Here is a 25,866-nt window from a genome sequence, read left to right on the forward strand (position 1 = left end):
TGGGCGCATTCCGATTACGGGGAACGCAGACATTCGAAGGGAAGCTGGGAAAACAGTGACACCCCTTTACGAGACACATTTGAAATCGGATTCGGCTAAAGATTTCTACGGTATAATGTCTTTTAGACAAAGTGGCAGACACAGACATGTCGAATGCTCCATAACACAACGTCCATCATAACGTTTTCATGTCGTTGAAGCTCCATAAAAAATACTCTAGGAATATGCAATTTGACTACATTTAATACTTATTTTTTTATCCATTTAAGCAGGGAACGAAATCATTATAAGCCATGTTATAAACATTACATAATAATAATTTTATTTAAAGTCTGACTATTATCATTAATATATATTTGCGCGAAAAAAAATCATAATTTATAATTTTTTATCTTTAAAATGAAAATAATTTTTTTCCCAGCAATATTGGATGTCCCTAGAAAAGGAACACAGAGAATTCACCTAAGTAAAAAAATGGATTGACGATAAATCAAGAGAAATAATTCAATGATAAGGTATAATTAATAGAGAATTAAAAGATTTTAGGCCAGCACTTAAAGTGTCTATCATCTTCGGTGTGATGACAATTCAAATAGTTTTTGTTCAAGTTTTTGTAACGCTTTAAAAAAAATATTCTTGGCAAGTTGTGTGCAATTCATTAAGCGAAATCTGCACGAATGCGAATAATGCAAATTGCTCTATTTCGGGCTGCTACACGACGACAAATTTATTTGCGGCCCCATGTGGCAAGTGGCAAAGTAAAAAGGCATTCCCTTTCCGATTTCCATTCCCCGCTCACCATTCCGATGCTTAAATGCAAACTCCCATCAATGAAATGAAATGTAATGAATGCCGTGTGTTTTTAGCAGACTTTCGGTATTTGCACCGAAAGTTCAAAAATTCCATTAATTATTTTGTTGAGTTTTTTTGTTCTTCTTCTTACATTTGAGATCGTCGGCTAATTTTTAAGAATTCGAAATCTCTTAATGGATTCTATTTACAGGCCCGACCTGCAACCGTTTTGCCTATTAGCATGGGAAAGAGTTTTTGTGATTTAACCCTACCCCTATAGATGAAGCTGGTCTGCAACTTTTTCGTTTGCCATACCCACCCTGCCCGTGCCATACATGCCACCTCAATGCACTCTGGCTGGACCGGATGTGCTCATTGTGCGTCATTTCTACTTATCACCCTGGGGAATACGAGTAAGTGACAGTGTTGCCAACTTTCAAGGCCTAAAAATTCTATAGCAACATTTAAAAATAGCTAGAAATGCTAGCAAATCTGCAAGAAAGCCAGATATAAAGCTGTTATAAGTTTTGGCTGATCTAATATCCTGAAGGCATATGAAGGCAATTTTGATCCAATATAGCATTAATTGTAGAACAGTATTAAAAATCGAGTAAAATTATCCCAGTCCGTCTGTCAGTCTGTTTGTATGAACACCAAGATCTTAGATGCTTTCAGAGCTAGAAATACAAAATATCATTCATTTTGTCATTAAAATTTTTTGAAATACAAACGTTTTTAGTAAAGAAAATTTTTTTTCAATTACTTATGTATTTTTAGTAGTTGCTTTAACCCTAGAAATATCTAAAATTCCCGACAGCTGCTGTTTTAAAATTTCTTCCGCGGTTGACATTCGAAAAACTCCAGGTCTGGCGGGAAAAAGCTTAATTGACAACACGAGTAAGCGAGCGACACACAACGGAAGCGCTCCATTGCCGAATCTGCTGCAGCTGCTGTCATTCCCAGTTTCCACTCGACTCGAAAGTCCGAGTCCAAAAACTTTGTTGCCATGCCTCAAAAATGCGTAAATCAAAACTACAAGTAAAAACAAACGCCTAAAAGACTTGCCATGAATTAGTATTAGTGTAAAACGGCTTTTAATAAGTCGGACAGGCCCGCATCTTCATGGACGTGGCATGAGAGGGGTTCCGGAGATGCAATTGATGGGCTGGTGCGGAGGGGGCTACGACAAAGTCAATTGCGTTGGCCGCAAAATGAAATTTTGTTTTAAAAACTTTTCTACACTGCAAAATGGCTCGCCATGGGCGCATAAATTTCAAAGCTTCTTTTTGTTCACTTTTTGCCTTTTTTTCCTGCTCCTCCTTTTACTGCTCCTTTCCCATAACTTTGTCAACAAGCTTGGCATATGTAAAAAAAAAAGGCTAGTAAGAAAGCTTGATTTGAGGTCCCGACTTTAAGATACCCATTACTTTACTTAATTACTTATTAATTGAATCTGTGAATTAAAATATACAAAAATTATAAAAAATATTGAATACTTTCAGGCGCTTGCGTTGTTAAACCAGCCATAACTTCCGTTACATACATATATTCGATCTTGATGCGATTCAGTATGATTATAAATAATAATTATCGGGAAATTTCAACACTAAAAACAGAGTTCCTTTTTATCTTTTAGTTATCAGTGTATAGTTTGTATTCAATATTCTAAAAAAAAATCTTGGGGATAGTATCAAATGCTTATATATTTAATTGGAATCGCCTGTTAAAAAATTAAAACTCCCTGTTGCTAGGAGTACAATATACCCTATTGCGAGTACTCAACGATTAACGGGTATTAAAAATAAGAGAATATCAGAAAATGTTTGAAAACTACTAATTTGAAATTTATACATTATGTTTATGTCATTTAAAGTGGTTTCGAAAATGGTTTCAAAAATTATACCAAAGTGTCGGGTGTTTCGGACTCATAAGTCGCAAAGTACTAGAAATATGTTGCTGAAATTTGGTATGTACTTATAGCTTACTGCGAGGCGTGGCAACGGGGGGCGTATTCTGTGGCATGTCCGCATTTAAGGCAAACAAATAAAGTTTACTTTGTCAAGGATTAATTGTGATATATGCATGTTTGGCAAGTCCGCAAACACAGGTTGAAATTATTATTATAAATATAAGTAGATGCAGGGGCTGTCAGATAACTGATCTATGTTATATATTGTTGTTCTTTCTTGTTACTTTCGTTTTTTTTGTTGCTTTTTTTTTTTTTTTGGCAATTTGAAACATGCAACATGTTGCAATAGAGTTATAAACCAGCCCCAAATTTCAAACTTTGCAGACGACTTATGTATAAGGAAAAGTCGCAGGACCAAAGTACAGGGAGGGGTAGGAGAAATGCGAGGGGGTTGGTGGTGGGGGGTTGCGCGTGTTAGGGCAGCATGCCAAATGGAAAAAACTTTTTGCCTTAATTTTTGGCGTTCTTTTTCTTTTTCATTTTCATATTTTTTTGCTTCAGTCTTTTCATATATTTTTTTTATTTCCAGCCGCTTTATTAACGTTGCCCTGTTTTAGGTAGGGTGAACTGCCGTTAGGAGGGAACAAGAAGAAAGATAGGTGGAGTGTTGCGGTTGGGGTTGGAAGGGTATGTTGGTTGTGGGGTTTGGGGGGCTGTTTGTTTGCTGGCAGCAGCGCAGCAAGTAATATTTTTGCCGCATAAAAGTCAAAATATGCAAATAAAGCAAGCTCTTGTTGTTGTTGTTGTTGTTACTGTTATTGCAGTAAGCATGGTCATGGTGGAGAGGGGAGGCTAATACACCAACAGTCAGAAACTGAGACGAGCAGACAACGATTGGGTAAAGGGGGCGGGGTGGGCTTAGGCTACGGCTAGAACAATGCGCATAGAGGAAAAGGGAGTCCAATAGAGATAGCTGCGATAGAGAGAGAGAGAGAGAGACAGAGTGAAAACAGCGTGGCTTAAATAATAAATGTAGTACACGCTTTGAAAGAATTTACTATGCTTTGGCAAATGGAAGTTATAAAAACCAAGCACACAAACACACACACACACACATGTGTGTAGGGCATATACGAGTATAAATAAACAATGCCCCTATATAACCCGAGGCAGCATGGAGTTCTGGAGAGAGAGAGAGAAAGAGAGATAGATTGATAGAGAGAGGGAGATAGAGAAAAGGTAGCGGCATTTCCATATTGTTGCTATAATCAGCGGCTGCTTTGATTCATCTGCATGCACGCGCGCCTTGCTGATAAAGAAGGGATGGATGGTGAGAGAAGGAAGGGGAGGAGAAGGGAAGGCCACCACCAAGTCAAAGGCAAAGTCAAAGCCATACTCGCGTTGCGATTGCCGTAGCCATAGCTATAGCCGTGTATTCATAGCCATAGTCAAAGCCAAATCCATAGGCAAAGCCTTAGAGCAGCAATGCCACCCCATCATCATCATCATGGTCATCATTATCATCATCAAAGTCAAGCAAGCACCACAACAGAAAGAGACACACACAGACTCCGTGACTCCGCTGGCACCCAACTTCAAACTCCGACATTTATTTATCCACCCTGTACTTAACAAATACCATGAGACTAATCAACTTTTGTCGAATGCTAGACATTATTTTTATACATTTGAAAACTTTAACATATTAATATTTGTATCAATTTTGAAAATGTTTAAAAATTTTGTTTACATTATAAATTTTTTTTTAAATTTTCACGAAATTGTAAAAAATTTTTAAATTCTCCCCGCGTTCTTGTCTTGTGCTCGTCTCCTTCAGTTGGTACACAGGGAAATAACATTTCACTGTAATTATTTAAGGCAAAAGAAAAATCTTAACTAATTGCAATTTTCAGTTAGATTTAAAAATATTTTTACAGGATTAACCCATATCCGCTTTAAAGGTTAAAAATCTCCTATTTGATCAAAAAAGCTAGCTAGAAATAGCATAAAACAAAAATCCAAAACCAATGTTTCTTTTTCTTTGTTTCAGAGTAATACGCTAGTAAAATGGAATCATTCATAAAGCAGTCCAACTAAATTTGTACCTGCAGTTGAATATTGAGTTGAATATATTATTAAAGATGCCAAATAACCAATATACCATTTAAAATTTACTTTGATTTTTTATGGCTGATTATTTGTATTCTAATTATTGATAAATTACAGGATAACTTACAGTCGAGCTTGCTCGATTGTAGCCTTTCCTACAAGTTTATTGATGTTATATTATAATTTAGCGATGACAACCGATATCGAATCCATAAGCACGATGAGCTACATTTGGCTTTGCAGCACTTTAAGTTAGGCAGTGTTCTATAATCTCTTGCACATTGTCACCTAGCATTTAAATTGCGATAAGTTTGCTTCAAAGATAAATCTATTAATTAATGAAGTTAATAATATATTGATTTTTTCGTGCCTTGCGCCAAACACATCACGACACGCGATCATCGCAAATGCAATTTGAATATCGTTTCAAACATGTTCGAGTTGCATGTTGGAACTCGTGCGCGAACAACAACCACTGACTGACGCCCCTTTGAAGCTTGTGCGGCCAGTGCTGTCAGATCTCGCTGTGGCCTTGCCAACAAGCTTAGCCGAAAAACAGAGCAAAAGTAGCTGTTAATAAAATCAACAAATTGTCAAGTTACTTAAGTCAAGATAGTTTACTTAATGTTTAAATTATAAAATTAGTTTTATTCATTAGTATAAAACATAAGTTGAGTTTGTTTGATGTTGTTATTGTGATATGCACAGAAAAAGGCTAAATTGTAGCTATTTTCTCGCTGCAGCAGCTGTTTGCTTAGCTATAAAAATAGCAGCCCTTTTTCTATGTTCTGCTCTCCGGCTCGTTTGTTCGTCTGCTAGTTCGAATGTGTGTGTGTGTGTGTGTGCTTGGGCGTCTGTTTGTGTGTGTACTTGTGTGTTATCTCGCAGCCTGGTTCTGGTTCAGTTTTCGTTTTCCGTTAGTGCAGCATTTATCCTCGACGACGTTGGTTCGTTTCGCCTTCGCCCTCTGTCATTGTCACTGTCGGTGTCGCTGTCGCAGTCTCACTCGTTAGTTGCCGTCGTCGTCGCCGTCACCTTCGCCTTGTCGCTGGTGTTGTTGTTATTATTATTATTTTTCTTTGCTGACGCTGCTCTTCGCTGCTGCTGCTGCTCTTGTTGTGTGTGCACGTTTTATTTATTGTTGTCGTGTGTTGTTTGTTTGTGTTTTTGTTATGGTGCCAGTGCCAGTGCCAGTTCCAGTGCCAACTTACCTGAGCATACAGCTCAAATAAAAAACTTAAACAAGGTGCGCAGACCCAGAGCTGGAGTCGGAGTCGAAGACGGAGTCAGGGCCACAGCATGTCGTTAACTATCGCCCCAACGCCTCCCAAACAAAGTGTCAGCCCGGGACTAACTAATAAATAAAACAGCAAACAACAACAAAATTAATAAAATAAAATAAAAACATAAACAATAACGTAGCACAACTAAACGTACATATGTATATTATTCGCAGCATGTGCGAGCTTTCAGTGCATTGATTGTTGTTATTGCAACAAGAGCAAAAGCTGAAACAAAAGCAAAAGCAACAAATACATACAAATACATGCGCTGCTTTACTCAGTTCAGTCGACGTCAACGTTGACGTCGCTGTCGTCACACTCGTCGCATATTATGGGCAGGAAGAGCAACAACAACAATAACAACAATCTGCACTTGATACAAAAATAAACAAACAAAATCAATCAATTAATCAATCTGTGAACGCCCCGAGCCTACGCCTACGCCCACGGCCACGCCTACTACGCTCACGCCCACGCGCATCAGCAGAAGAAGAAGAGGAGTAGGAGGAACAGCAACAACTGGAACAGAAACAACAACAACAACAACAGGAACAACCACAATGTTTCAGTCATTTGCAATATTCATGCTCCTTGTTGCCGTCCAGGCGCAGCAACAATATGCATCAAATGCGGATGCTGCCGCCGAGTTGCAGGCAACGGAGACGGCAGCAACGCCATTTGGTCACAAACAGTTAACCAGATGCTGCCAAAGCTGCTATCAGCAGGTAAGCCTCCAGCTCTTGCTCCTACTCCTGGTCAGGCCATTAAAGATAAGACGCACTTGACGGACACTTCTATGCGCTCGACTGAGCCCAAGACTCGACTGTCGACTTGCCAAGGCCAACCCATACACGGCAAAAAATAGTCCGCAATTCTGGATTAAATGTCAAATATTGAAGTGTTGTCGGAATTCACTTAAAACGGAATTCACTTCACTTAAACCTAACGAAATACAGATGTAATGTTTTCAATTATTTTAATCGGGGTTCTATGTATTTTTCTCAGAAAATTAACTAAAACAAATATCGGTTTCGGTACGTCCCGAAATAACTACTTATTTAAGTAAAAGGTTCTGTTTCGGTTTTGTCCTATCGGTTTCGGTATTAGTACCGGTACAAAAATTCAATGTTGAAAAATTTAAAAATGTTTTTTTTAGTGAGATAAACCTAACATCAATTTGAAGTCTTTGTTTTTGTAATATAAAGCAAAATTACATACAGAAAATTCAAAATTATTTTTTGAAAAATATACCGAAACCGTGCCTGTACAAACGGTTATTTTTTATAAAGTTACATATTTGTTGGTTATTTTAATGCCATTTGATTCTTATATCGTTTTTATTTAACAATATAGTTATATGTTCTGAAAAAATATGCATGCTCAAAACAAGAATTTTGTTTCTTTCTGTGTAATAGTCGGTATAGCTAAAGACCAAACCGAGACTCAAACTCATACTCAAAAATTCAGTTTCGGGCAATGACAATGCCCTGACAAGACAGACAAGACAAGGGACGACCCGGGGAACATTTACGTTTACGTTTTTTATTTTCTTATTTTTTATGCGGCTGCTCGACTTTATCTGCTCGTCGACATCGCTGCCGCTTCTCAGGTAGCTCGCTAGTTGTTGCTGTTGTTGTAGCTGGTTGACAATGTCAACCGGGTGGTCCATGCCAGTCATAGAGCGCTGCTAATATAGATTAGGTAACTGGGATGGATCAAATCAAGCAGGCTGCTGCAAATACCCCTAAGGCCAATTTGGGTGTGTTTCCAAAAAAGCATTGAAATATTGTAAGGCGTCTCCAAACGCAATTAGATAACACGAAAAACTAGTATTCTAATGAACTGCCAGGAAAAAAGAAACAAGTTTCCATTCATAAACGAAACATGGATGAGGAGGATGTGAGAAACCCTTCAAATTATCAAGAAGAGTCAACATTAAAAGCATTGCTGAAGAATACAATTATTTCCGAGTCCGTTTGACTTGTTCTGATTCAGTATGCAGCATCAGAAGACGTAAAACATTCCATCAAAAACCTATTAAATGTGTTAATAGTGTATAAATGTGGTTCACAATTTAACAGAAAGTTATTACAAATTCCAGTGTTCTTCGTTTTGAAACTTCTATTGATGAAGCATCCAAATTTGTTTTATTTGTAAAATGAGTCAAAACTTTACCTAAAGAATGAAAATAGTTCTATATTAAATATAAGCTTTTGACAATGTTCAACTTGTTCTCACTCAGCATCCGAGAAACTTTTAAAGTTCGTCAAATATTAAAGTTAAATAGGGGTGATTAAAGTGGTTCCGCATTTGAGATAAACTCTTGTTAACGCTTAACTTGTTTTAGTTCAGCATTCAAATTTGTGAAACGGATACTCTTAAAATTCCCAAGAGCAGATTAAAAAATTCCATTAAACGACTGGTAAAAGTCTTATCAGAGAATAGAAGTGGTTTCAAACTCAAGCAAATTTTCAAGCTGGAAAGAAATTACATTGAACCTGGTATAAATTAGCATCCAAATTTGATTCATAGAAATACGTCCCTTATCGTTTTACATTTTCCATTAATGCTATTGACGGGGAAATATAGGGGCTACGAATTGTGAAATAAATTTACAATATTTAAAGTGGATTCTTGCGAACGTCAAGCCTTTAAAATTTTTAAAAGTCATTAAACATTCCATTAAATGACTATTAAAACTCTTAATATGGGAATAAGAGTGTTTCTGTAAGTTAAAATAAATGTTGACGAATGTTCAAAGAAGTTACTTTGTTGAACCCTTTTTGAACTTGTGCAACCCGTCATCCACAATTTTATTAAATTGTAAAACAGATACTCAAGAAGAGTCAGCAACTTGCATTGAAACTATTACTGGAAAATAAAGTGGTTCCGGTTTATCTTGAACTAAACGGTGTCAAAGGTAGGCATAGTAGACTTTTCTGATCTCTTTTGAAACTCGTTCTGGCTCAGCCTCTCCATTAATTTTATTTGTAAGAAACTCTGGAAATTCTAAAGAAGAGTCAAGATATTTAATTGATTGGCTATTAAAAGTTGTACTGTTAGATAAAAGTGGTTTCGAATTTAAGATAAGCTAAACTTTGTTGAAAGTGAAACAAATCGTTTCATTTTAAACTTCATTTATGCTCCAAATAAATACAACATCTAAATTTGATTAATTTGTCACAAGACAAAGTTTTTTTTTTCTCGAATATTTTAAAGATTTCTCTAACCTTCGTTATGTTGAAATCGACCTTTTGTGATTTCCACGAAACAAATAAGTTTTTCGTTTGAAAGAAATAAAGTAATTTAGAGATGACTTTTGATAGAAAAGATATGTATAAGATGATTTCGAAAAATTGAGAAATAAAACATTTTATTTAGAATCTTTTCATTTTGTATTTAAATTACTTCCAAGTTTTTCAAGAACCATAACCGTATAAAGTGCTGATGCTTTGTAGAAGAAGAATAAAAAACGTATTCGGCACTGAATTCAACTTGAAAAGAAAAATTCCAAATACATAACTAAGAAATTCAGATTTAATTCCCAGTGAAGAGCGGACCATAGCATGATTCAATCCAGAAAGCTCTGCAAATTGTAGATACAGATTGAAATCGCCATTTTTAATACAACGAATTAGGCTATCGAAAAATCTTTCCGCTTGATAGGAATCTCTTTGATTTCCAAATAAAAAGACATTTAAAAAAAATCGGTGAAAAAGGTTTTTTTGGGAATTGTGACGGAAATTCGATTGAATGAATTCGTATTTGTAGCTTGATTCGCTTGATTAAAGCGTAATAAATTTGGTTCGATGATCCATTTGGCGTTGCAAATGCAATCCGTTGACCTTTAAGGGTTGTTCGGCTGCAAGCGACATGCACTGGGGCTAATTTCACGCCTGTCCGGGCCTAATCCCCGGCACAGGCCACCAACCCACGAGCGTCGCTCAATCAGCGCCAAATTAACACCATAAAAGTTGGCAGCATCCTAAGACTTTGTTCGTTGATTTTTCGGGCAAGTTTGTTGACTGTGGAATGGGAAGGGGGGATGGTAGTGTCAGAATGAAGGGTGGTCTATCGTCTTTATGTATGTACGTCTGTCCGTCTGTCTGTCTGTCTCCGTCGAAAATATTGTAATGCCAGATGCGTATGCCGGGCACGTAAACTTTGCTTGGTGTTGGTGGTGGTGGAATCTGTTCCGACAGCATTTCAATAATTGACAAGCGCAGCATTTGGCGACTACGTGCCATCGGGCAACTTGCAACTGGCAAACTGGCAACTGGGAAACTGGCAACTGGACAACTGGTCACATAGCCATTGGGCATTGAGTCGCAGCTCATAAAACTGCTCAAAACTGACCTGGATGGGTAATTTATGTGGCCTGGGTGTGAAACGTTGTCCAATTCCGTGGGCAATTGCATGTAAAAGTTGTCCGCTGCCTGCGTATAATTTATATGGGCCAACAACTATGCCAGGTAGGCCACAAGACTCTCAATGAAACGACTGTGGGACGGACGGACAATGGACAATGGACACGGGCGGGAATTGTGTGGACAGAGGACGGAAGACGGAGGACAGAGGAACTTGGGACGTAGGACATTGGACGGAACGTCTGAATGCCGGCTCAGCGTTTTCATTGAGCGTGTGGTGCGTTTTATTTGCCAACTAAAGATGGTAGCGTGACACGACAAGGCGAGTCACGACTCACAGCTATAAAGAGCAACTACAAACAAACTTCAATCTATTAGAAACTGATAACATTTCAATGATTTTCTCGTCTTTTTTGATCAAAAAAATTTGAGTTTTTCAAATAATGCATAATAGAATGAATTGCATTTTAAAGAGAATCATTGTAGAGAAATAAATATATAATCTAAAGAAATTTGTAATTAAGTCGAATATTCGATATGTTTTTTTGTTTGAAAACTAAAGCAGTGTTATTATCAGTTTAACACATAAACAAAGCGCAATAAATGTAAGCTTTAATACTTGTAATACTTTATTCAGTATATATCGTTTTTGAAAACAGTTTATACTCTTTGAAATAATTTAAGCTTAACTATACAATTACAAATACAATTGTTAAATTAAATTGGTTTTTGTATTGGAAACAGTTATCAAGTTTTGCTTTTTTTTAATGCATTTACAGGGTATATTTGTGTAAAGTGGTTATCATTTTGGCCAAATTGATTGCTTTTAGTTAAACGAAAGATGTTTTCGCTAATCATGTTTAAAATTGCTCGTTTTGTGATAGTTTTGTCAATGCGATAGCTGATCACGCGACCATCTCGAATTGGCAATGGTTTTGGGCCCATTCAAGGCATTCAGTATTCAGTCACTCATTCGTTCATTCATTTGCCGCCTTATTGTTGTTACTTATCGCCCAAGTTGTTTCGCAAAGGCCAAAAATTCAATTGAGCGGAAAATATGTTGTCTTTGCGATTTTCCTTTTGGCATGCTCGTTTATCTGGCCGCCTTATTGTGTAATGATGACAAAGTGCTCCTGCTGCTCCTGATGACTGGGATGGCTCTGACTGCCTGACTGGCTGCCTGCCTGCTTGATGCTCGCCATCCTTCAGGCAAAAACCAAGTCAGTCGGTGTCCCTTTCTCAATTCTCGGTTGAGTCTCGATTCTCCATTCTCAGTTCGCATCAGCACATTCATTCATTTGTCTGCGTGCTCATTCATAAACTAAACGGACAGGCAAATGTGACTCCGACTCCGACTCTGACTGTGACTGTGACTGTGTGACTGGATCCTGGACTAGAAGAATGTGTCCTACGTCCTATGTCCTTCGTCCTGCGTCCAGCTGTCGCTGCTGCGTAGCTAAAGCGACAGTTGACAAAGGCTAAGCAGGCAAGTCCAGTTAGTCCACAGTTTCATCTTCTGCCAACAGCGTAAAAATTTCAATTCGCCATACAACTTTGCGGTCATTTATACACACACACACACACACACACACACACACACACACACACACACACACACACACACACACACACACACACACACACACACACACACACACACACACACACACACACACACACACACACACACACACACACACACACACACACACACACACACACACACACACACACACACACACACACACACACACACACACACACACACACACACACACACACACACACACACACACACACACACACACACACACACACACACACACACACACACACACACAGATGCATTCATGTATATGTATGTGTGTATCTCTTCCTGGGGCTTCTGCCTTTTACTAATTTTTTTGTACTTTTTTTTCTGTAGTCAGGCCTTTTATATTACAGTTACAAATTTGCGTCTATTGTTGGTAATGGCGTTGTCCTCGGTCAGCGGTGAGGGGCAAGGAGATGAGCCTGCGGGCTCTGTGCCTGATTACTTTTTCTAGCTTACTTAAAATTCGATTAGGCCACGCCCACTAACTAACTTTTTTTTTGTTTCCCTCCCCATTATTGCTGCTGTTGTTTTTGTATCTCATCTCTCATCTCTTTTGGCTTTTTGCTTGTTCTCTTTACAGTTTGCGGGGGATTGGCATTATTGCACGGATTTCGTTGATTGCAGAAAAGTAAGTACCGACCATGCCTATGCTTTAGACCATATAATAACTACTATAAGGACAACGGATACAAACGATAACAGCAGTCCCAACATTGCCCCAAAGCATCTTTAAACATATATACATACATACACATTTCTCAATCTCTCTCTCTCTCTCTCGCTCTCTCTTTCGCTTTCTAAGCACTCAGCAACAGTTAATAATTGGTTTGCTTCGTTAACCCATTCAAGTGTCTCACAAACTGGCTATAAACAAAAAAATAAACATTACTTAATTAGTGAATTTAATTAATTAAAATTTACAGAAACATCTTTTTTTGCTTACAAAAAAAAAAATGACTAAAACAAAAAAATATACTTTGTTAGAATGGGATTTAATGTATAGTAACTGAAGACCAGTGAAAAATATATAATGTGTTATTTATATTAATGTATAACTCTCTTTACATAAATTAGGAAATGACATTCAATTTAGCAGAAAGCATTTTAAATTAAAGTTGAATATTGTTTCCGTTCACACATAAAAAAAGTTCTTCTTAAAATTTAAAAAAAAAACGTTAATATATAAAAAAAATGCTTCGATTTAAAAAAAAAGTCTATTTAATAATATATGAAATCAAATTTAATTTAAAAAACGAGGCTTTCATTCAAACAACATAGTTGAATTAACATTAATCGGTTACTAATCGGTTATTTCAGTTTTCGGTTTTCGTCTTCTTTAAAAGTTTTGTTTCGGTTAGGGTTTCAGTTACGGTTTTCAATTTCAATCGGTTAATTGTTTAAGGTAACGATTTCGAATACGGTTTTAATCCCTGATATATATTAAAAACAAGATGATAGGTAATTTATTTTTTGATATTAAGGCGCAACAGTTTAATTTATTAATTGAAAACGTAAGTACTTTTTAGTTACACGAAAAGTAAAGCATTTTTTTTGGCTATATACTTGTTGAATAATCAAAGGAATAATTGATAAATATTGCTTAATATTTCAAAATTAAGTGGAACAGAGATATTTTTAAATTTGACATTAATTTGTATGCACTTTAATTATAATTTTCGAACATCTAACACTAGTCTGAATTGATTATTTAATTTGATTGGCTTTCCCCACAAAAAATAATTGAATTTAAATTACTATTCCCATTTCGAATTGAGTTACTTTTCAAAAAATATTGCTCGATTTAGGTCTGTATTTAAGTACGGCGTAATTGAATTACTTTTCAAAAAATATTGCTCGATTTAGGTCTGTATTTAAGTACGGCGTACATAAAATAATTTAAATGTTGTTTCGGTAGGCAAAGATAATTGAAATTTAAATATGCCGCAGCCATGTTGATTGAAATTCATTTGAAAATGAACATCATTGAATTGATTGGCTTTAAAGGATTGCGATTGGGATTGAGTTGTGAGTGCTCATTTGAGAACGTTGGCACATTGATGGGTTAAATGTTGTTGCTGTTGATTGCTGCGGGCGGCTGGCAAAATTGCGTTGTTGCCAATTTGCGGGCAAAGCAATCGCGACTCTTATGTGTGTGTTTGTGCGTGTGTGTGTGTGTGTATGAGTCGACACTTTGGTTCATATATACATTACACACCCGTTTGCAAAATAATAAGAACACCATCCCATAAAACTGATGTTATTGAGTAAAAGGCTTAATTGCAAGACTTAAATCTAATGGATAAGCATCGAGGAGATTTGAAAATGGTATTAAAAGATGCTAGGAGCAAAAAATGCTTAAGAATTATGAAATTAATAAGAGAAACCTAAAAAATATGCCACTTTCAGAAGTTCAGATGGGCCAAAATCATCCAAAATCAAATAATTAATAGCCTATTTCCACGACAGCACATTTGGCACATTCGACGCCATTTTTATCATTCGGCCCGAATGTGGACTTCATTTTAGTACAAAATCCGAATGATCATTTTGGCTCATTCATAATGAATGCTAAGATTTTTTGCCATTCACCATTCACAAATCTGCCACATTTAAATGTGAGCAAATGTGGCAAATGTGAGTGCTCGTGGAAATAGCCTATAAGAAAAAGACTTTCGGGCTATAAAATATAAACATATCAGAATAAAAAAAATATATTTTGGAATTTTTAAAGCTTTTTTAAAACAATACCTATACAAACAATAGGAGATTAACTTTAAAAATAATTATTTTAAATACAACATTAGGCAAATGATGATGTTCTTATTATTTTGTCCAGGTCTGTATATGTATGTAAATTGCAGATATGTATTAGTGTGTATCCAATAGCTGCTCAACGCTCTGTTGTCTATTTAACCCACAGTGCTGGCAAAACTGCCAAAGGCAATGGGCGCCCTTTGAGCTGCGCGTACACCACGCCCAGCGACAGGGCGCATTGGTTCTGACCGACATCGGCTGGGACGAGCTTATTGCGAACGCATCGCGTCAATGCCTGATCACCTGGGAGGTATCCGGTGGCGGGCTCATGGGCAACCTGCTAACGGATACGGCACGCGCCGAGCTATCACTTTGGCCCGATACGGTCTACAACATACAGGTGACCTGCAAGCATAAGGTAAGCACAACTTTCCGTACATCCGTGCATACGCGTAACCTCAGTTATTGAGACAAAATACGCTAGTGATGGCAAAAAACATCGATGCAACGCTTTGAAACTATTTTATATTCATATTTCTATTTGTTCTTTTTTTTTTGTCAATTAATCGAGTTATATTAAATGTTTTTCATGAAATGTCAATTTTTTTGCGGTTTTTATTTGTAAAAGTTTATGTGTTTGCTGCATAACAAATGTTTATAAATTATTGTGTATGTTATAATTAATTTAACATTTTCTTATTTTCAACAAGCAACAAAAGCAAAGCAAATTTGTCAATGAGCCATAAAACTTGCATGTGGACCTGATTGTTAATTACTAAATAAGCTAAAATATATTATTTTATATATGGAGCACTTCTTAATCAAATCAATTTAAAAATAATAAAAAGAAAACGAGAAAAGTTTTTATAATTTAATAATCTGGAATCCAAAACATTTTAAAATAAAAAGTTTTATTAGAGTGTTTAGCTTAGGCAATTGAAATTTAACTTAATTGGTACTGAGATATAAAAAGATTTGCTTTTAAATTTAATTACTGGTAATTTTACTTACATAATTTCAAATCATTTATTAAAAGAAATAGCGTAGAATATTTTCTTTAAGCAATTAAAACCCGACTTAATTTTTACAAAGATAGAAAATATTTTGTTTTTATTTGAATTTTTGTTAAGTTTTGTCGTTAGAGACTGTTACGTTACGTCGTTTTTAAAATGCCTTTATATGCAAAAAAAAAGAAATGTATCAGGGGTGTTTCAGAAACGAAAACCTACCAAAAATGTATGGGTTTTTAGTTGCTTTTCGCTTGGTTTGTATTTGTGGAACAACTCTGTATTTCCCCCCAATACTAAAAATTTTAAAACAATTCGATTCGCGATGCGATGTTTAAATTCGATGTTTAGTTTTTGATTTACACATCACTAAAATCTAGTCAGCTCGCTTTGTTTCATTTTCTCTCTCTTTCTGTCTCTCTTTGGTTTGCAGCTAACGGGTCAGATGCGTCGCTCCCTCAAGCTCAATGTGGACACACATCAGCTGCTGTCAGCGTCAGCGATGGCGTCGGCGTCGGCGTCAACGTCAAAGGCAGCGCTGCCAACGTCAAGGACAACGACAACGATAACCAATCGCCGGACAATTTCAAGCTTTGTGCCCGTCTCCGTTCCCGTGTTTATGTCAACGACAGCACCATCGGCAGCATCCACAACAACCAAAGCAGCAACAACAAGAAATGCAGCAAAAGAAGCTGCAACAACAGCAACAGCAGCAACAACAAACAAAACCACAGTGCAACGTGTTCGACCCACGGACCGTGTGTACATCATCAGTGCGCTGCCAACGGCAAGCCAATTGAGCGGCGTTGTGTATCCGGCATTTGGTGCGTTGGCCTTCTTTTTGGCCCTGTTGGTCATGTTCCTGTTTCTGCGTCCGCAACGCAAGCGGTCAGCTGATGCGGACGCGGATACCGCATCTCTGCTAAGCGGACGTCGCTCCTCGCGACTCTCCATGGACAACTCCACGTTGCATGTATAAACAAAAACTAGCTAACTTAAAACAAAAAAAAGAAATTAAAGTAAAGTAAAGGAAGCGAAGTAGAAAAAAAAAACCAAAAAATAACAACAACAAAATCAATCCGTACTAAAAGAAAATGAGAACTTGTAGTCGTATATGTCTGACTATGTGATATTCTGCACCCAAATTGTACATAATATATACACACACATACACACACACAACATACACACATGCGTACTAACTAACTACATCATATACTTTCAACTAACATGCATAAATCTTAATAACATACATATGCGGGAATTGTTCCAAGTTAGTTTGGATAAAAAAAAAAATGTTGCATACTTTTTGCAACCGAAAAGTATGTGAAATAGCTGCAAAAGCGAAAGTTGGAACAGCTTTTGTTTATGTAGTTATTGTATCAAAATATCTCACATCAAGTCCAAAAACTAAAGCAAAAAAGAAAAACAGAAAATAAAAATTAAAGTTCGCTCAAATCGTATGTTTAAGTTTTACCTTTTTAGCATTTAGGTCAAAAATAAATGATGATGAACATGTAAAAGGAGAACAACAAAATAGTCATATATATATATACATGCATATATAATTATTAACTAATATACAATTACGCCTATATACATACTTACATTAAAAAATATACATACATACTATATCATAGCTATATATACATATAAATATATATACAGACAAGTATTTAGACATTATTGAGGGGCCTCGGCCAACAACTACATACACCAAACTAAATGCAACAAATTGCTACAAATTTTATGCAACAACAACAAAAAACAACAATTTTTTTCTCGTCGCGTCGCTTTTTCAATATATATACATACATACACATATATTATATATATATATAAAATTCTTAAAGATCGCATGTCGTTTATAATTCGTCGTCTTTAAAACTAATAATACAAAAGCAGAAAAAAATTAAGAAAAAAAAGACAAAACCATAACTAAAATCAAAATGAAATATTTTTCAAAATTTTTAAATGTTTATACTTAGCTAAAAAAAATCAAAAGAAAACAAAAACAAATGCATTCAAAAAACGTAAACTACATATATACATTAAAGTCCGTTCCAAGTTCCACATTCGCAACAAATCCAGCGCAATGTTTTATCAAGTTTCCTTTGCACTTTTTATTAAAAATTCTTTGTGTTTTTACACATTTCTATCTGGAGTTTCGTTGAAAGTGGAATACGGAATTGGCTTGATTATGAATTATAAAATACAAATACAATTATGTACAACAAGTGGAAAAATGAAATACTAACAAAAAGAAAAATGAAAAGCTTCGCTACGCAAAATGCCTGTAAATATTTAAGCGTCAATAAGATAAGTAAAGTTTGTTGTTTTTTATCTAAACCGTATCAAAAAGCTCTTTTCCAGGTCAAAGTATCCTCTATATAAGAATTATTAAGTTTAAGTGAGAGAAACCACACACACACACACACAGCAAATGAGGCTAACACATAATGATGTTTCTATCTGTTTGTCTGATATCACACATACACTCACACACATACATTCATGATAATCATCTACAAGTCTGTAGTACATAGTTACATATATATAATACCTAAGAAATCGGACCAACTTCGAGTTGAATTTTGTTTTTCTAGTTTTGTCTAGTTTTGTCTATTTTTTTTTTTTGACTGACGAAACTACATATACGTATATAGGAATATTCATACTCGTAATACTCGATAATTTTCATATATGCAGCCAAAAAAGAAATGAACTTAAAACTTAAAGCTCAATACGCTCAACTATAGCATATAATAGATAGGTATGGTACGGCAATAGATCAACATATAGACTAGATAAACAATAAAAATTAACATAAATCCACATACAAACACACATGAACACAAACATGCATACATAAATGTAGCCAACCGTAGGTAGAGAACAAATAATAACTGAAAAAAAAAAAATTGAGAACTTTGGAATGCCGGAGTTTTAATACCCTTGCATTTATCATAATTGTGCATCATAATTCTGTTCCTTATTTCATATTCGATGCAATTAAAAATTTCTTAAATCTTATATTTTATTAAATTATTACGAATTTGAAATTTGGAACAGCTTTGATAATTTTGATAAAGAATCCCATCAATTTGCAAAGGTATTTTTGAAGAAATAAACCACTTTTGTTGAGTCTGAAAAACTTAGATTTATATATAATATAGCTTGTCTATACAAATCAACTGACTAACCGGAAAAGAGCATAGAAGATTCGGTGCGTACCGAAATTACTAACATACAGAAGCGTATGTTACTTGTTTTAGTTCATAAGTAACCATTTTTTTCACGACCTTTTTTTTTTAGACTAGAATTCATATGTTTATGTAAACTATAAATATTGTTTTTCTTTTTCTATTATTATATTTATTTGATTATGTAAATATAATTTGATTTGTTATTGCAGAGAATTTTGGGGCTTTTTATTATTATTTTTTGTATTGTTGGGGTTGGCATGGGAATACCTACATATGTATATATATATATAAACATATATATATTTCATCGGAGCCCCAACTAAGTCATCGATTTTTCTGCTCTGCGGCATGGATGGATGTTGATAAAAACAAAATGGATAACCACTTACCATATAAATTGGAGCTGCAAAATATGCCAACGATATAAAAAAAAAACATGCTTTCGCTAAGGGTGAGGCTCGTCTACCCCTCCGCCTGTCCCTCCATCTGCTTTCCCTTTTGCTTCCCACTCTTTTGGTTTGGTTTACAATGAGGCGTTGTCCTTTATCCAATTGGTTTGGTTTCCTCGCTCGGTTTACCTAGTTAGGGAGTTGCCAATTCGCCTTCTTTTCAGTCCGCAACACACCCCTCTTATTGTCCTGGCCACATTTACATTTATGTATTTTTGTGGTATTCCAACTTATGCCATAAATATCCCCAACTACGAGTGTTCTCTTCAATTTCAGTTGGAATTTTGATTATTCCAATTCTCTTGATATTTAACTAAGAGGTTTTTTCTTATATATGTGCATATATTATAATAGTTTTGCGATCTTTGTTGGTACTGAATGGTTAAATGTACCCTGTAGGGGTAAAAGAAGGCATCTTATAGTTTATAACATTTCTTTCTGATTTATAGGTTAAAATGAATATGAAATTTTATTTGAAATTTTCAAAATTTTTAGTCATTTTAATCGTAAAATGAAGCTCAATACTATTGACAAGCTAAATATAGAATAAATTATATATGTATCAATGACAAAAATATGTAGTAAAAATAATTCAGTCTTAATTACAGGCTATCTTCCCGTCAAGCATTCTCAATTGTTATTATAATTCAAATGGATTTGTCAGTCTGCTGATATTTAAATGGATTTCTATTTACGTAAGCAAAAATCTCTTGATTACATTAGGGAACTTGTCTATATAGCAAGGGATTTGATAACACTGAAGATAATTGCTGTCTCTACTCGTATGGCCTTTGAATTTGTGTACAAATATGTATGCACATAGAAGAACCTCGGAAAATTGTATCAAGTAACTTGTTTGCTCTTACTCCAATTTCGTGATTTATATTATTTTTACAATGTAACACCTTTTGAGCTCTCTGTGTGTACGTATACATACGAGTATAACGGTAAAGGTATGGCACACAGCATCGTTACAGATTGTGTTCCACTTGAGGAATTGTTTTGAATTTCAATACAAGAAAATGGCACTAGAGACAACAGAGCCCTAGGGTCTTCTATACCCCAAAAAAACATGGCACCCACTCTAAACAACAACAAATCTCAAGTTGCATTATCTCAAGTTACATTTTGGAGCTGAACTAAAAGGGGTTGTTGCTTTACCTACAAGCTACAGAGTGGAGGGAATAAAGAGGGAAAGAGAGGAGGGGGGGGGGGGCAGGAGATTGTGGAGCATTTGTTGGTCTTTGTCGTTGTCGTCGTCGGTTGGCCACTTGGCTTTTCCAGCTTCCCAGCTTCGTTTCCATTCTGTTGTCGTTCTCAAGCACTTTTTATAAACCAAATTAAATTTATATGGCCCCCTCCCGGCAATCTCTGTGCCCCACTTACCCCCTTCTAGCAGCATGCTCAAACCAATACACCCACAATATAACCATTTCCCATTCCCATGCTCTCGACGCTGTCAACTGCCAATTAGCTGAGCATTTTTCAACATTTTAAATTGTCTTGCCGAGTGCGTGGCCCCAACTCTGAGGGCAACACTTGAGTGAGTCGTTTTATGCGACAGCCTCAATGCCTCAGATTCTTTTTTTATTTTTTCATTATTCGTAATTTCTCTTCTCTTTTTTTTTGTAACTTCTAGTTGTTGTTTGAGTTGTTGTTGTTGCTGTCAACTGTGCAGCGCGTGCTTCATTTATCAAAAAGCAATTACAATGTTATGGGCAATTCGATGCCTGATGCCTGATGCCCGATCCCAGCCATGTTCCCATGGGCAATATGTACCGAGTATGTGTGTACCATAAATACACAAACTCCTCGTTTCACTCGGTTTATACTCAACGTCATCATCAGCCAAAGCAGCCACCTGCCAAAACATGGCAAGAATAAAAAAAACATTAGCAGCACAATTTGATTTCAGTTTGTTTACTTTTGTTGCTGTTGTTTTTACTGTATACCCTGTAGCCTGTTTAGAAAGTGGCTATGCCAAACTAACGCTCACCTATTACTTCCATACGAAGGCAAGGCAATGTTAACACATTTGACTTATTAGACTTTTGACAAGAAGAAACAACAACAAGGCACAGCAATTACACTGCTTCGAGACGAGGCGCTAAGCACAAATAGTTATAATTAATGATCCTGCTCGCAGCACTTACAAAGATCAATAAAATTTTACAGCGTATCTGTTAGTCGTGCATGCTTTACTTAATTTTCACTTCAATCTAATTTTATTTAAATATTTTTCTTGTATGATTTCGAACTCATTTGTACAAAATAGATAATAAAACAAGATGACAAATATAAATAAAATTTCAAATAAAAAGTATAAAGAAAACTCAACTGGAAAAACCAATGAACATTTGAAAAAATATGAAAAGCATATAGCGCGTACCTACAAAACATATTGTCTTACAATAACAAAACAAATTATTAAATTTAAGTAGACAAAAACGTAAAATAAAAACAAAAGAAGTTGGTAGCGGATAAAGAAGGAGGCGAAGATGAAGAAGCTTAAGAAAAGCAACAAAAATCAAATAAATTAGACTACAAAAACTCAAAAACAGGCAAAAGAACGACAAGAAAAAAATTATTCTTCAAACACTAGAGAAGCGGATGAGCCAATCGGGGGGTGGGGGCAGGCGGAAAAGAGTGGAGGCGGCGTAAGGCCAAGCAGTTGAATAAGAAGAAGCTGAAGCAGAAGAAGAAGAAGACAAAAAGCGAGCATGTGTTTGTGCCATAAAAGGTTTCTCATTACAATTTTTGGCCAAGGGTCGCATCGTTGCACAAAATTACTTCTTCTGTTTTATTTTTTTTTTTTTTGTGTTGCTGCTGTTGCTGCTGATGCCGCTGTTGTCGTTGTTGTTTTTGGTGGTTCGCGCTCTCAACGCCAGCGGCGCTGTCAGAGAAAGTGGTGGGAGGCATCAGAAGGAAGGTGGGAGGCATCAGGAGGAAGGTGGGAGGCGGTAAACAGGCGGAGGAGCTGCCAGGGCGTTTGGGGACAAGCCAGCCGCCCAAAGGGCGATTGATATACAACACACAGCGGCATACACTGACATAGATACGCAGACACACACACACACTCATACATACACATCAGTGTTGGCCATTTAGCCTTTTTTCTAACTAAATCTGTTTTTTTTCAACTACATACTTTAGCCGAAAAAAATAATCAAACATTCAATTTTCGGAAATGTATCCATTTTTTATAAATTCTCATTAAAATCAATGATAAGTTCAGCCTCTTTAATCACATTAAGTAATTTGAAACAGGATCGTAAAACGAATCCTTTAAATTGATTTCACCACGAACCTAAGCCGAATCACTTTCTCAAATAAAAGGTTCGGTTCGAAAATAAAAAAAAATTTAATTGCTTTTAAGAGATTTGTAGAGCACGTACCAATAAAATTTGTATGTTAAATTAAAATTATTCTGCAGGTATTCTGTAATAGTTACAATTTGGTTGTTGTAGTGTAGCTTTTTATCCAGCTGTTTCCAAACAATTTTGGCTTTTACCCGCTGATTTCAATGATGACTTATCTTTTTTTTGAAACACTGCAGATCTGGCAATACAAATCTCCACCAACAAACACGCGCATACAGAGAGAGCGCACACACACACACACACTCACACACACACATCTACATATATAGTGGCTGATTCGGTTGCACGTGACAAGGTCAAACATGTTCGATGCTGCACAGCAGCGGTTCGATGCAAAGAATAATACGGTATCCATGTCCTGCAGCCCACAACCCACAGCCCACAGCCCACAAAAAAGGCAACAGCAGCAGCAGCAGCCGAACAAGCGCCAGTGCGTCGGCGCTTCGCTTCGCCTCGGCATGAAATACCATAAAACACAAACACAACACAATGGGCAGGAAACAGGCAGCGACAGCAGCAGCAGAAACAACAACAGCAACCACTACAACTACAATCAATGCTCTTGCTCTTGCTGCTGTTGCTTCTCTTTGCATGGCACAATTCGCGGGCTCTACGCTCACATTTAACCTTACCAAAGGTTACGCGGAGTACGACGCGAGAGCCAAGCACGACGTCGCGACGTCAACGTCTACGTCGACGCCGCCGACAATAGCCGACGACAGCTGCTGGCCGAAGAGCTGAAGAGCTCTAGAACTTTTGCCCGTCACAGCTGTCTGTGCAGATATGGAGATGGAGATGGAGAAGATGATGAGCTGATATTTTAACGCTCGTGTTGGCTGCGTGTCGTGCTACTTGACATGGCGCGTGACACGAACTGATTGCTTCTAAAGTCAAGTAACACAAAATTTGCCTGTTTTAAATTTTCTTGGTATTTCAACTATTTATTTAATGCATATCTTCCATTACCAAAACCATTTCCCGTGCTGCCGATCTAGAGTTAATGGCATTATACTTTGCTTAAAATCAATTTATAAACCAATCTGCGCTTAAATAAACTCGATAAGAGCGTAATAAATCTTTCTTATCGTATTGAAATGTGAAGTTTTATGTTAATCAAATTCCATAAATTACTAATAATATTTAAGAAAAGGAAATAAAGTGAACTTGGATTAAGAGTTGTTATTTTATCTGAAATAAATATTTGATTATTAAAAATTACATCATTAAGGGTCAAAGAGTAAAGTTTATAAATGAAAATTGTTGCTTTTTCTATAGCACACAAGAATGAATTTTTTTTAATTTATAAACAGCACACGAGCTCATCTCTAATAAGATGCTGAGGCAACTGCCGCTGCTGTGGCTGCCACTGCAATTGACAGCTGTGACGGGCGGTAACATGTTGATACGAGTGCTCGAATTGTATCTAACAGATTTCATCTAATTCTCTTTACGTTACACTTGATTTTCGGCTTGTCTTATTAAAAGACAATCAGATTGGGCACGAGTATTACGGCCATGTTTCATTGTTAATCTCTTTCAACATTTCCCAGAGTTCCCTTCCCTCTCCTTAGCTTCCCACCTCTTTCAGTGATAGCCACTGACAAGCTGATAAGCCCATAATCAGTGATTTTTGAATAGTCACTGCAATTTGTCCTTTATAAGCATGGATGTATTTAGTAAGTATTAAGTACTATATAAGCAAGTATTTGTACTTTAAGTATATGTATTTGGCATATCTCTACTATGACAACTCATGTCTGAGATTAGTCTAAATCGTGTCTAATATTACGATTTAAACATGCAAATTTTCACAAATCAATTCATCTGTAATATAAACTAAACTTAAAGAGACATTTCACAAATTGCAGAATATGCAAATTTCTGCAGGACGGGAGTTAAAACTTTACAAAAAAAAATAAAATTAAAAAAAAGCACAATATTCACAATAACCGTTCGAATAAAGATGATGAATTAAGATCGAAGCAAGTAAACTAGTCCTTATTCTGTAAAAAAAAAAAAAGGCAACAAGTTTCTTTCACCTTCTTTTACATGAAGGTGTCCATACAGACAGACAAGACTATCAAAATCAAAAAACTTGGCGAAATCTTAACCGATTTCCTTGCGGAATGTTAAACTTTTCATTCTTTGACCTCTTATTTGGTTCTGCATTAATTTTGTAAGATTCAAGTTTTTCCATCAATTGTTACATACTTCCACTTTTTCCAACCCTTCAAACGGTCATTGCTTTGTCAAATCCTTACTGATTTCCTTGCGGGAATGTCAATTTTATCATTATTTTGCCACTAATTTGATTCTCCATCATTGGAAAATAAAATTTTTTTTTGGGAAAACTCGATATTTGTAACTCGATTAATAGTATTATTTGCCGATTGATCGACAGCTCGCTTCTTTTTTTTTTTTAATTTTTAGTTTACGATTTTAAACTCAATTTACATTTTATATAAATGTTCTTCACAAACTTACTATCATACATACACATAGTACATATATATGAATGCTTAATAAAAAGCAATCGCAGCAAACTCTGAGCTAAAAGGCAATTTTATATAAGTCCTTAAATCAGTTTGCATTTGATAATTGTCAAAAGCCGATATTAAAAAAAAAACACAGCCATTAGAAATATATATATATACATATATTTATTTTATATATATTTGCATGTATGTGCATATTACATACATATATTCATTAATATATGTAAGTGCATTATTTGGCATAAATTCGATATATTTTAGAAGTTAGTAAAAATTAAAATGGATAAGTTAAGCGAAGCTAAGAAAGCGGAAATTATCAATACATTTGCAATATTGGACGTAGACGGAAGTGGACTGATAACGGCCAGTGAACTGCGAGCTATGATGAGTGTATTTGGCTATGACAACAGCGAAGAGGACATACAGCGCATGATCGACGCAGTAGATACCGATGGTACAGGCAAGTTGAACTGTTCCAAGTTCTGTGCTGCCTTGTTCTGGAAGGAGAATCAATGTAACGC

General features: G+C 36.0%; 1 protein-coding gene across 1 annotated transcript; it reads left to right on the forward strand.

The window, feature by feature from the left end:
• Positions 1-1,127: 1,127 nt before the first annotated feature.
• LOC117787489 (transmembrane protein fend) lies at positions 1,128-17,243 on the forward strand. Its single transcript, XM_034626035.1, has 7 exons — positions 1,128-1,205; positions 2,544-2,584; positions 5,630-5,831; positions 6,507-6,818; positions 12,635-12,682; positions 14,975-15,226; positions 16,249-17,243. Exons 1-7 carry the CDS (start codon positions 1,128-1,130, stop codon positions 16,792-16,794), a joined length of 1,479 nt encoding a protein of 492 aa, XP_034481926.1. The 3' UTR covers positions 16,795-17,243.
• The last annotated feature ends 8,623 nt before the right edge of the window (positions 17,244-25,866 follow it).

This window comes from Drosophila innubila, chromosome X, assembly GCF_004354385.1.
Source record: "Drosophila innubila isolate TH190305 chromosome X, UK_Dinn_1.0, whole genome shotgun sequence".
In the NCBI taxonomy this organism is placed as follows: Eukaryota; Metazoa; Arthropoda; class Insecta; order Diptera; family Drosophilidae; genus Drosophila; species Drosophila innubila.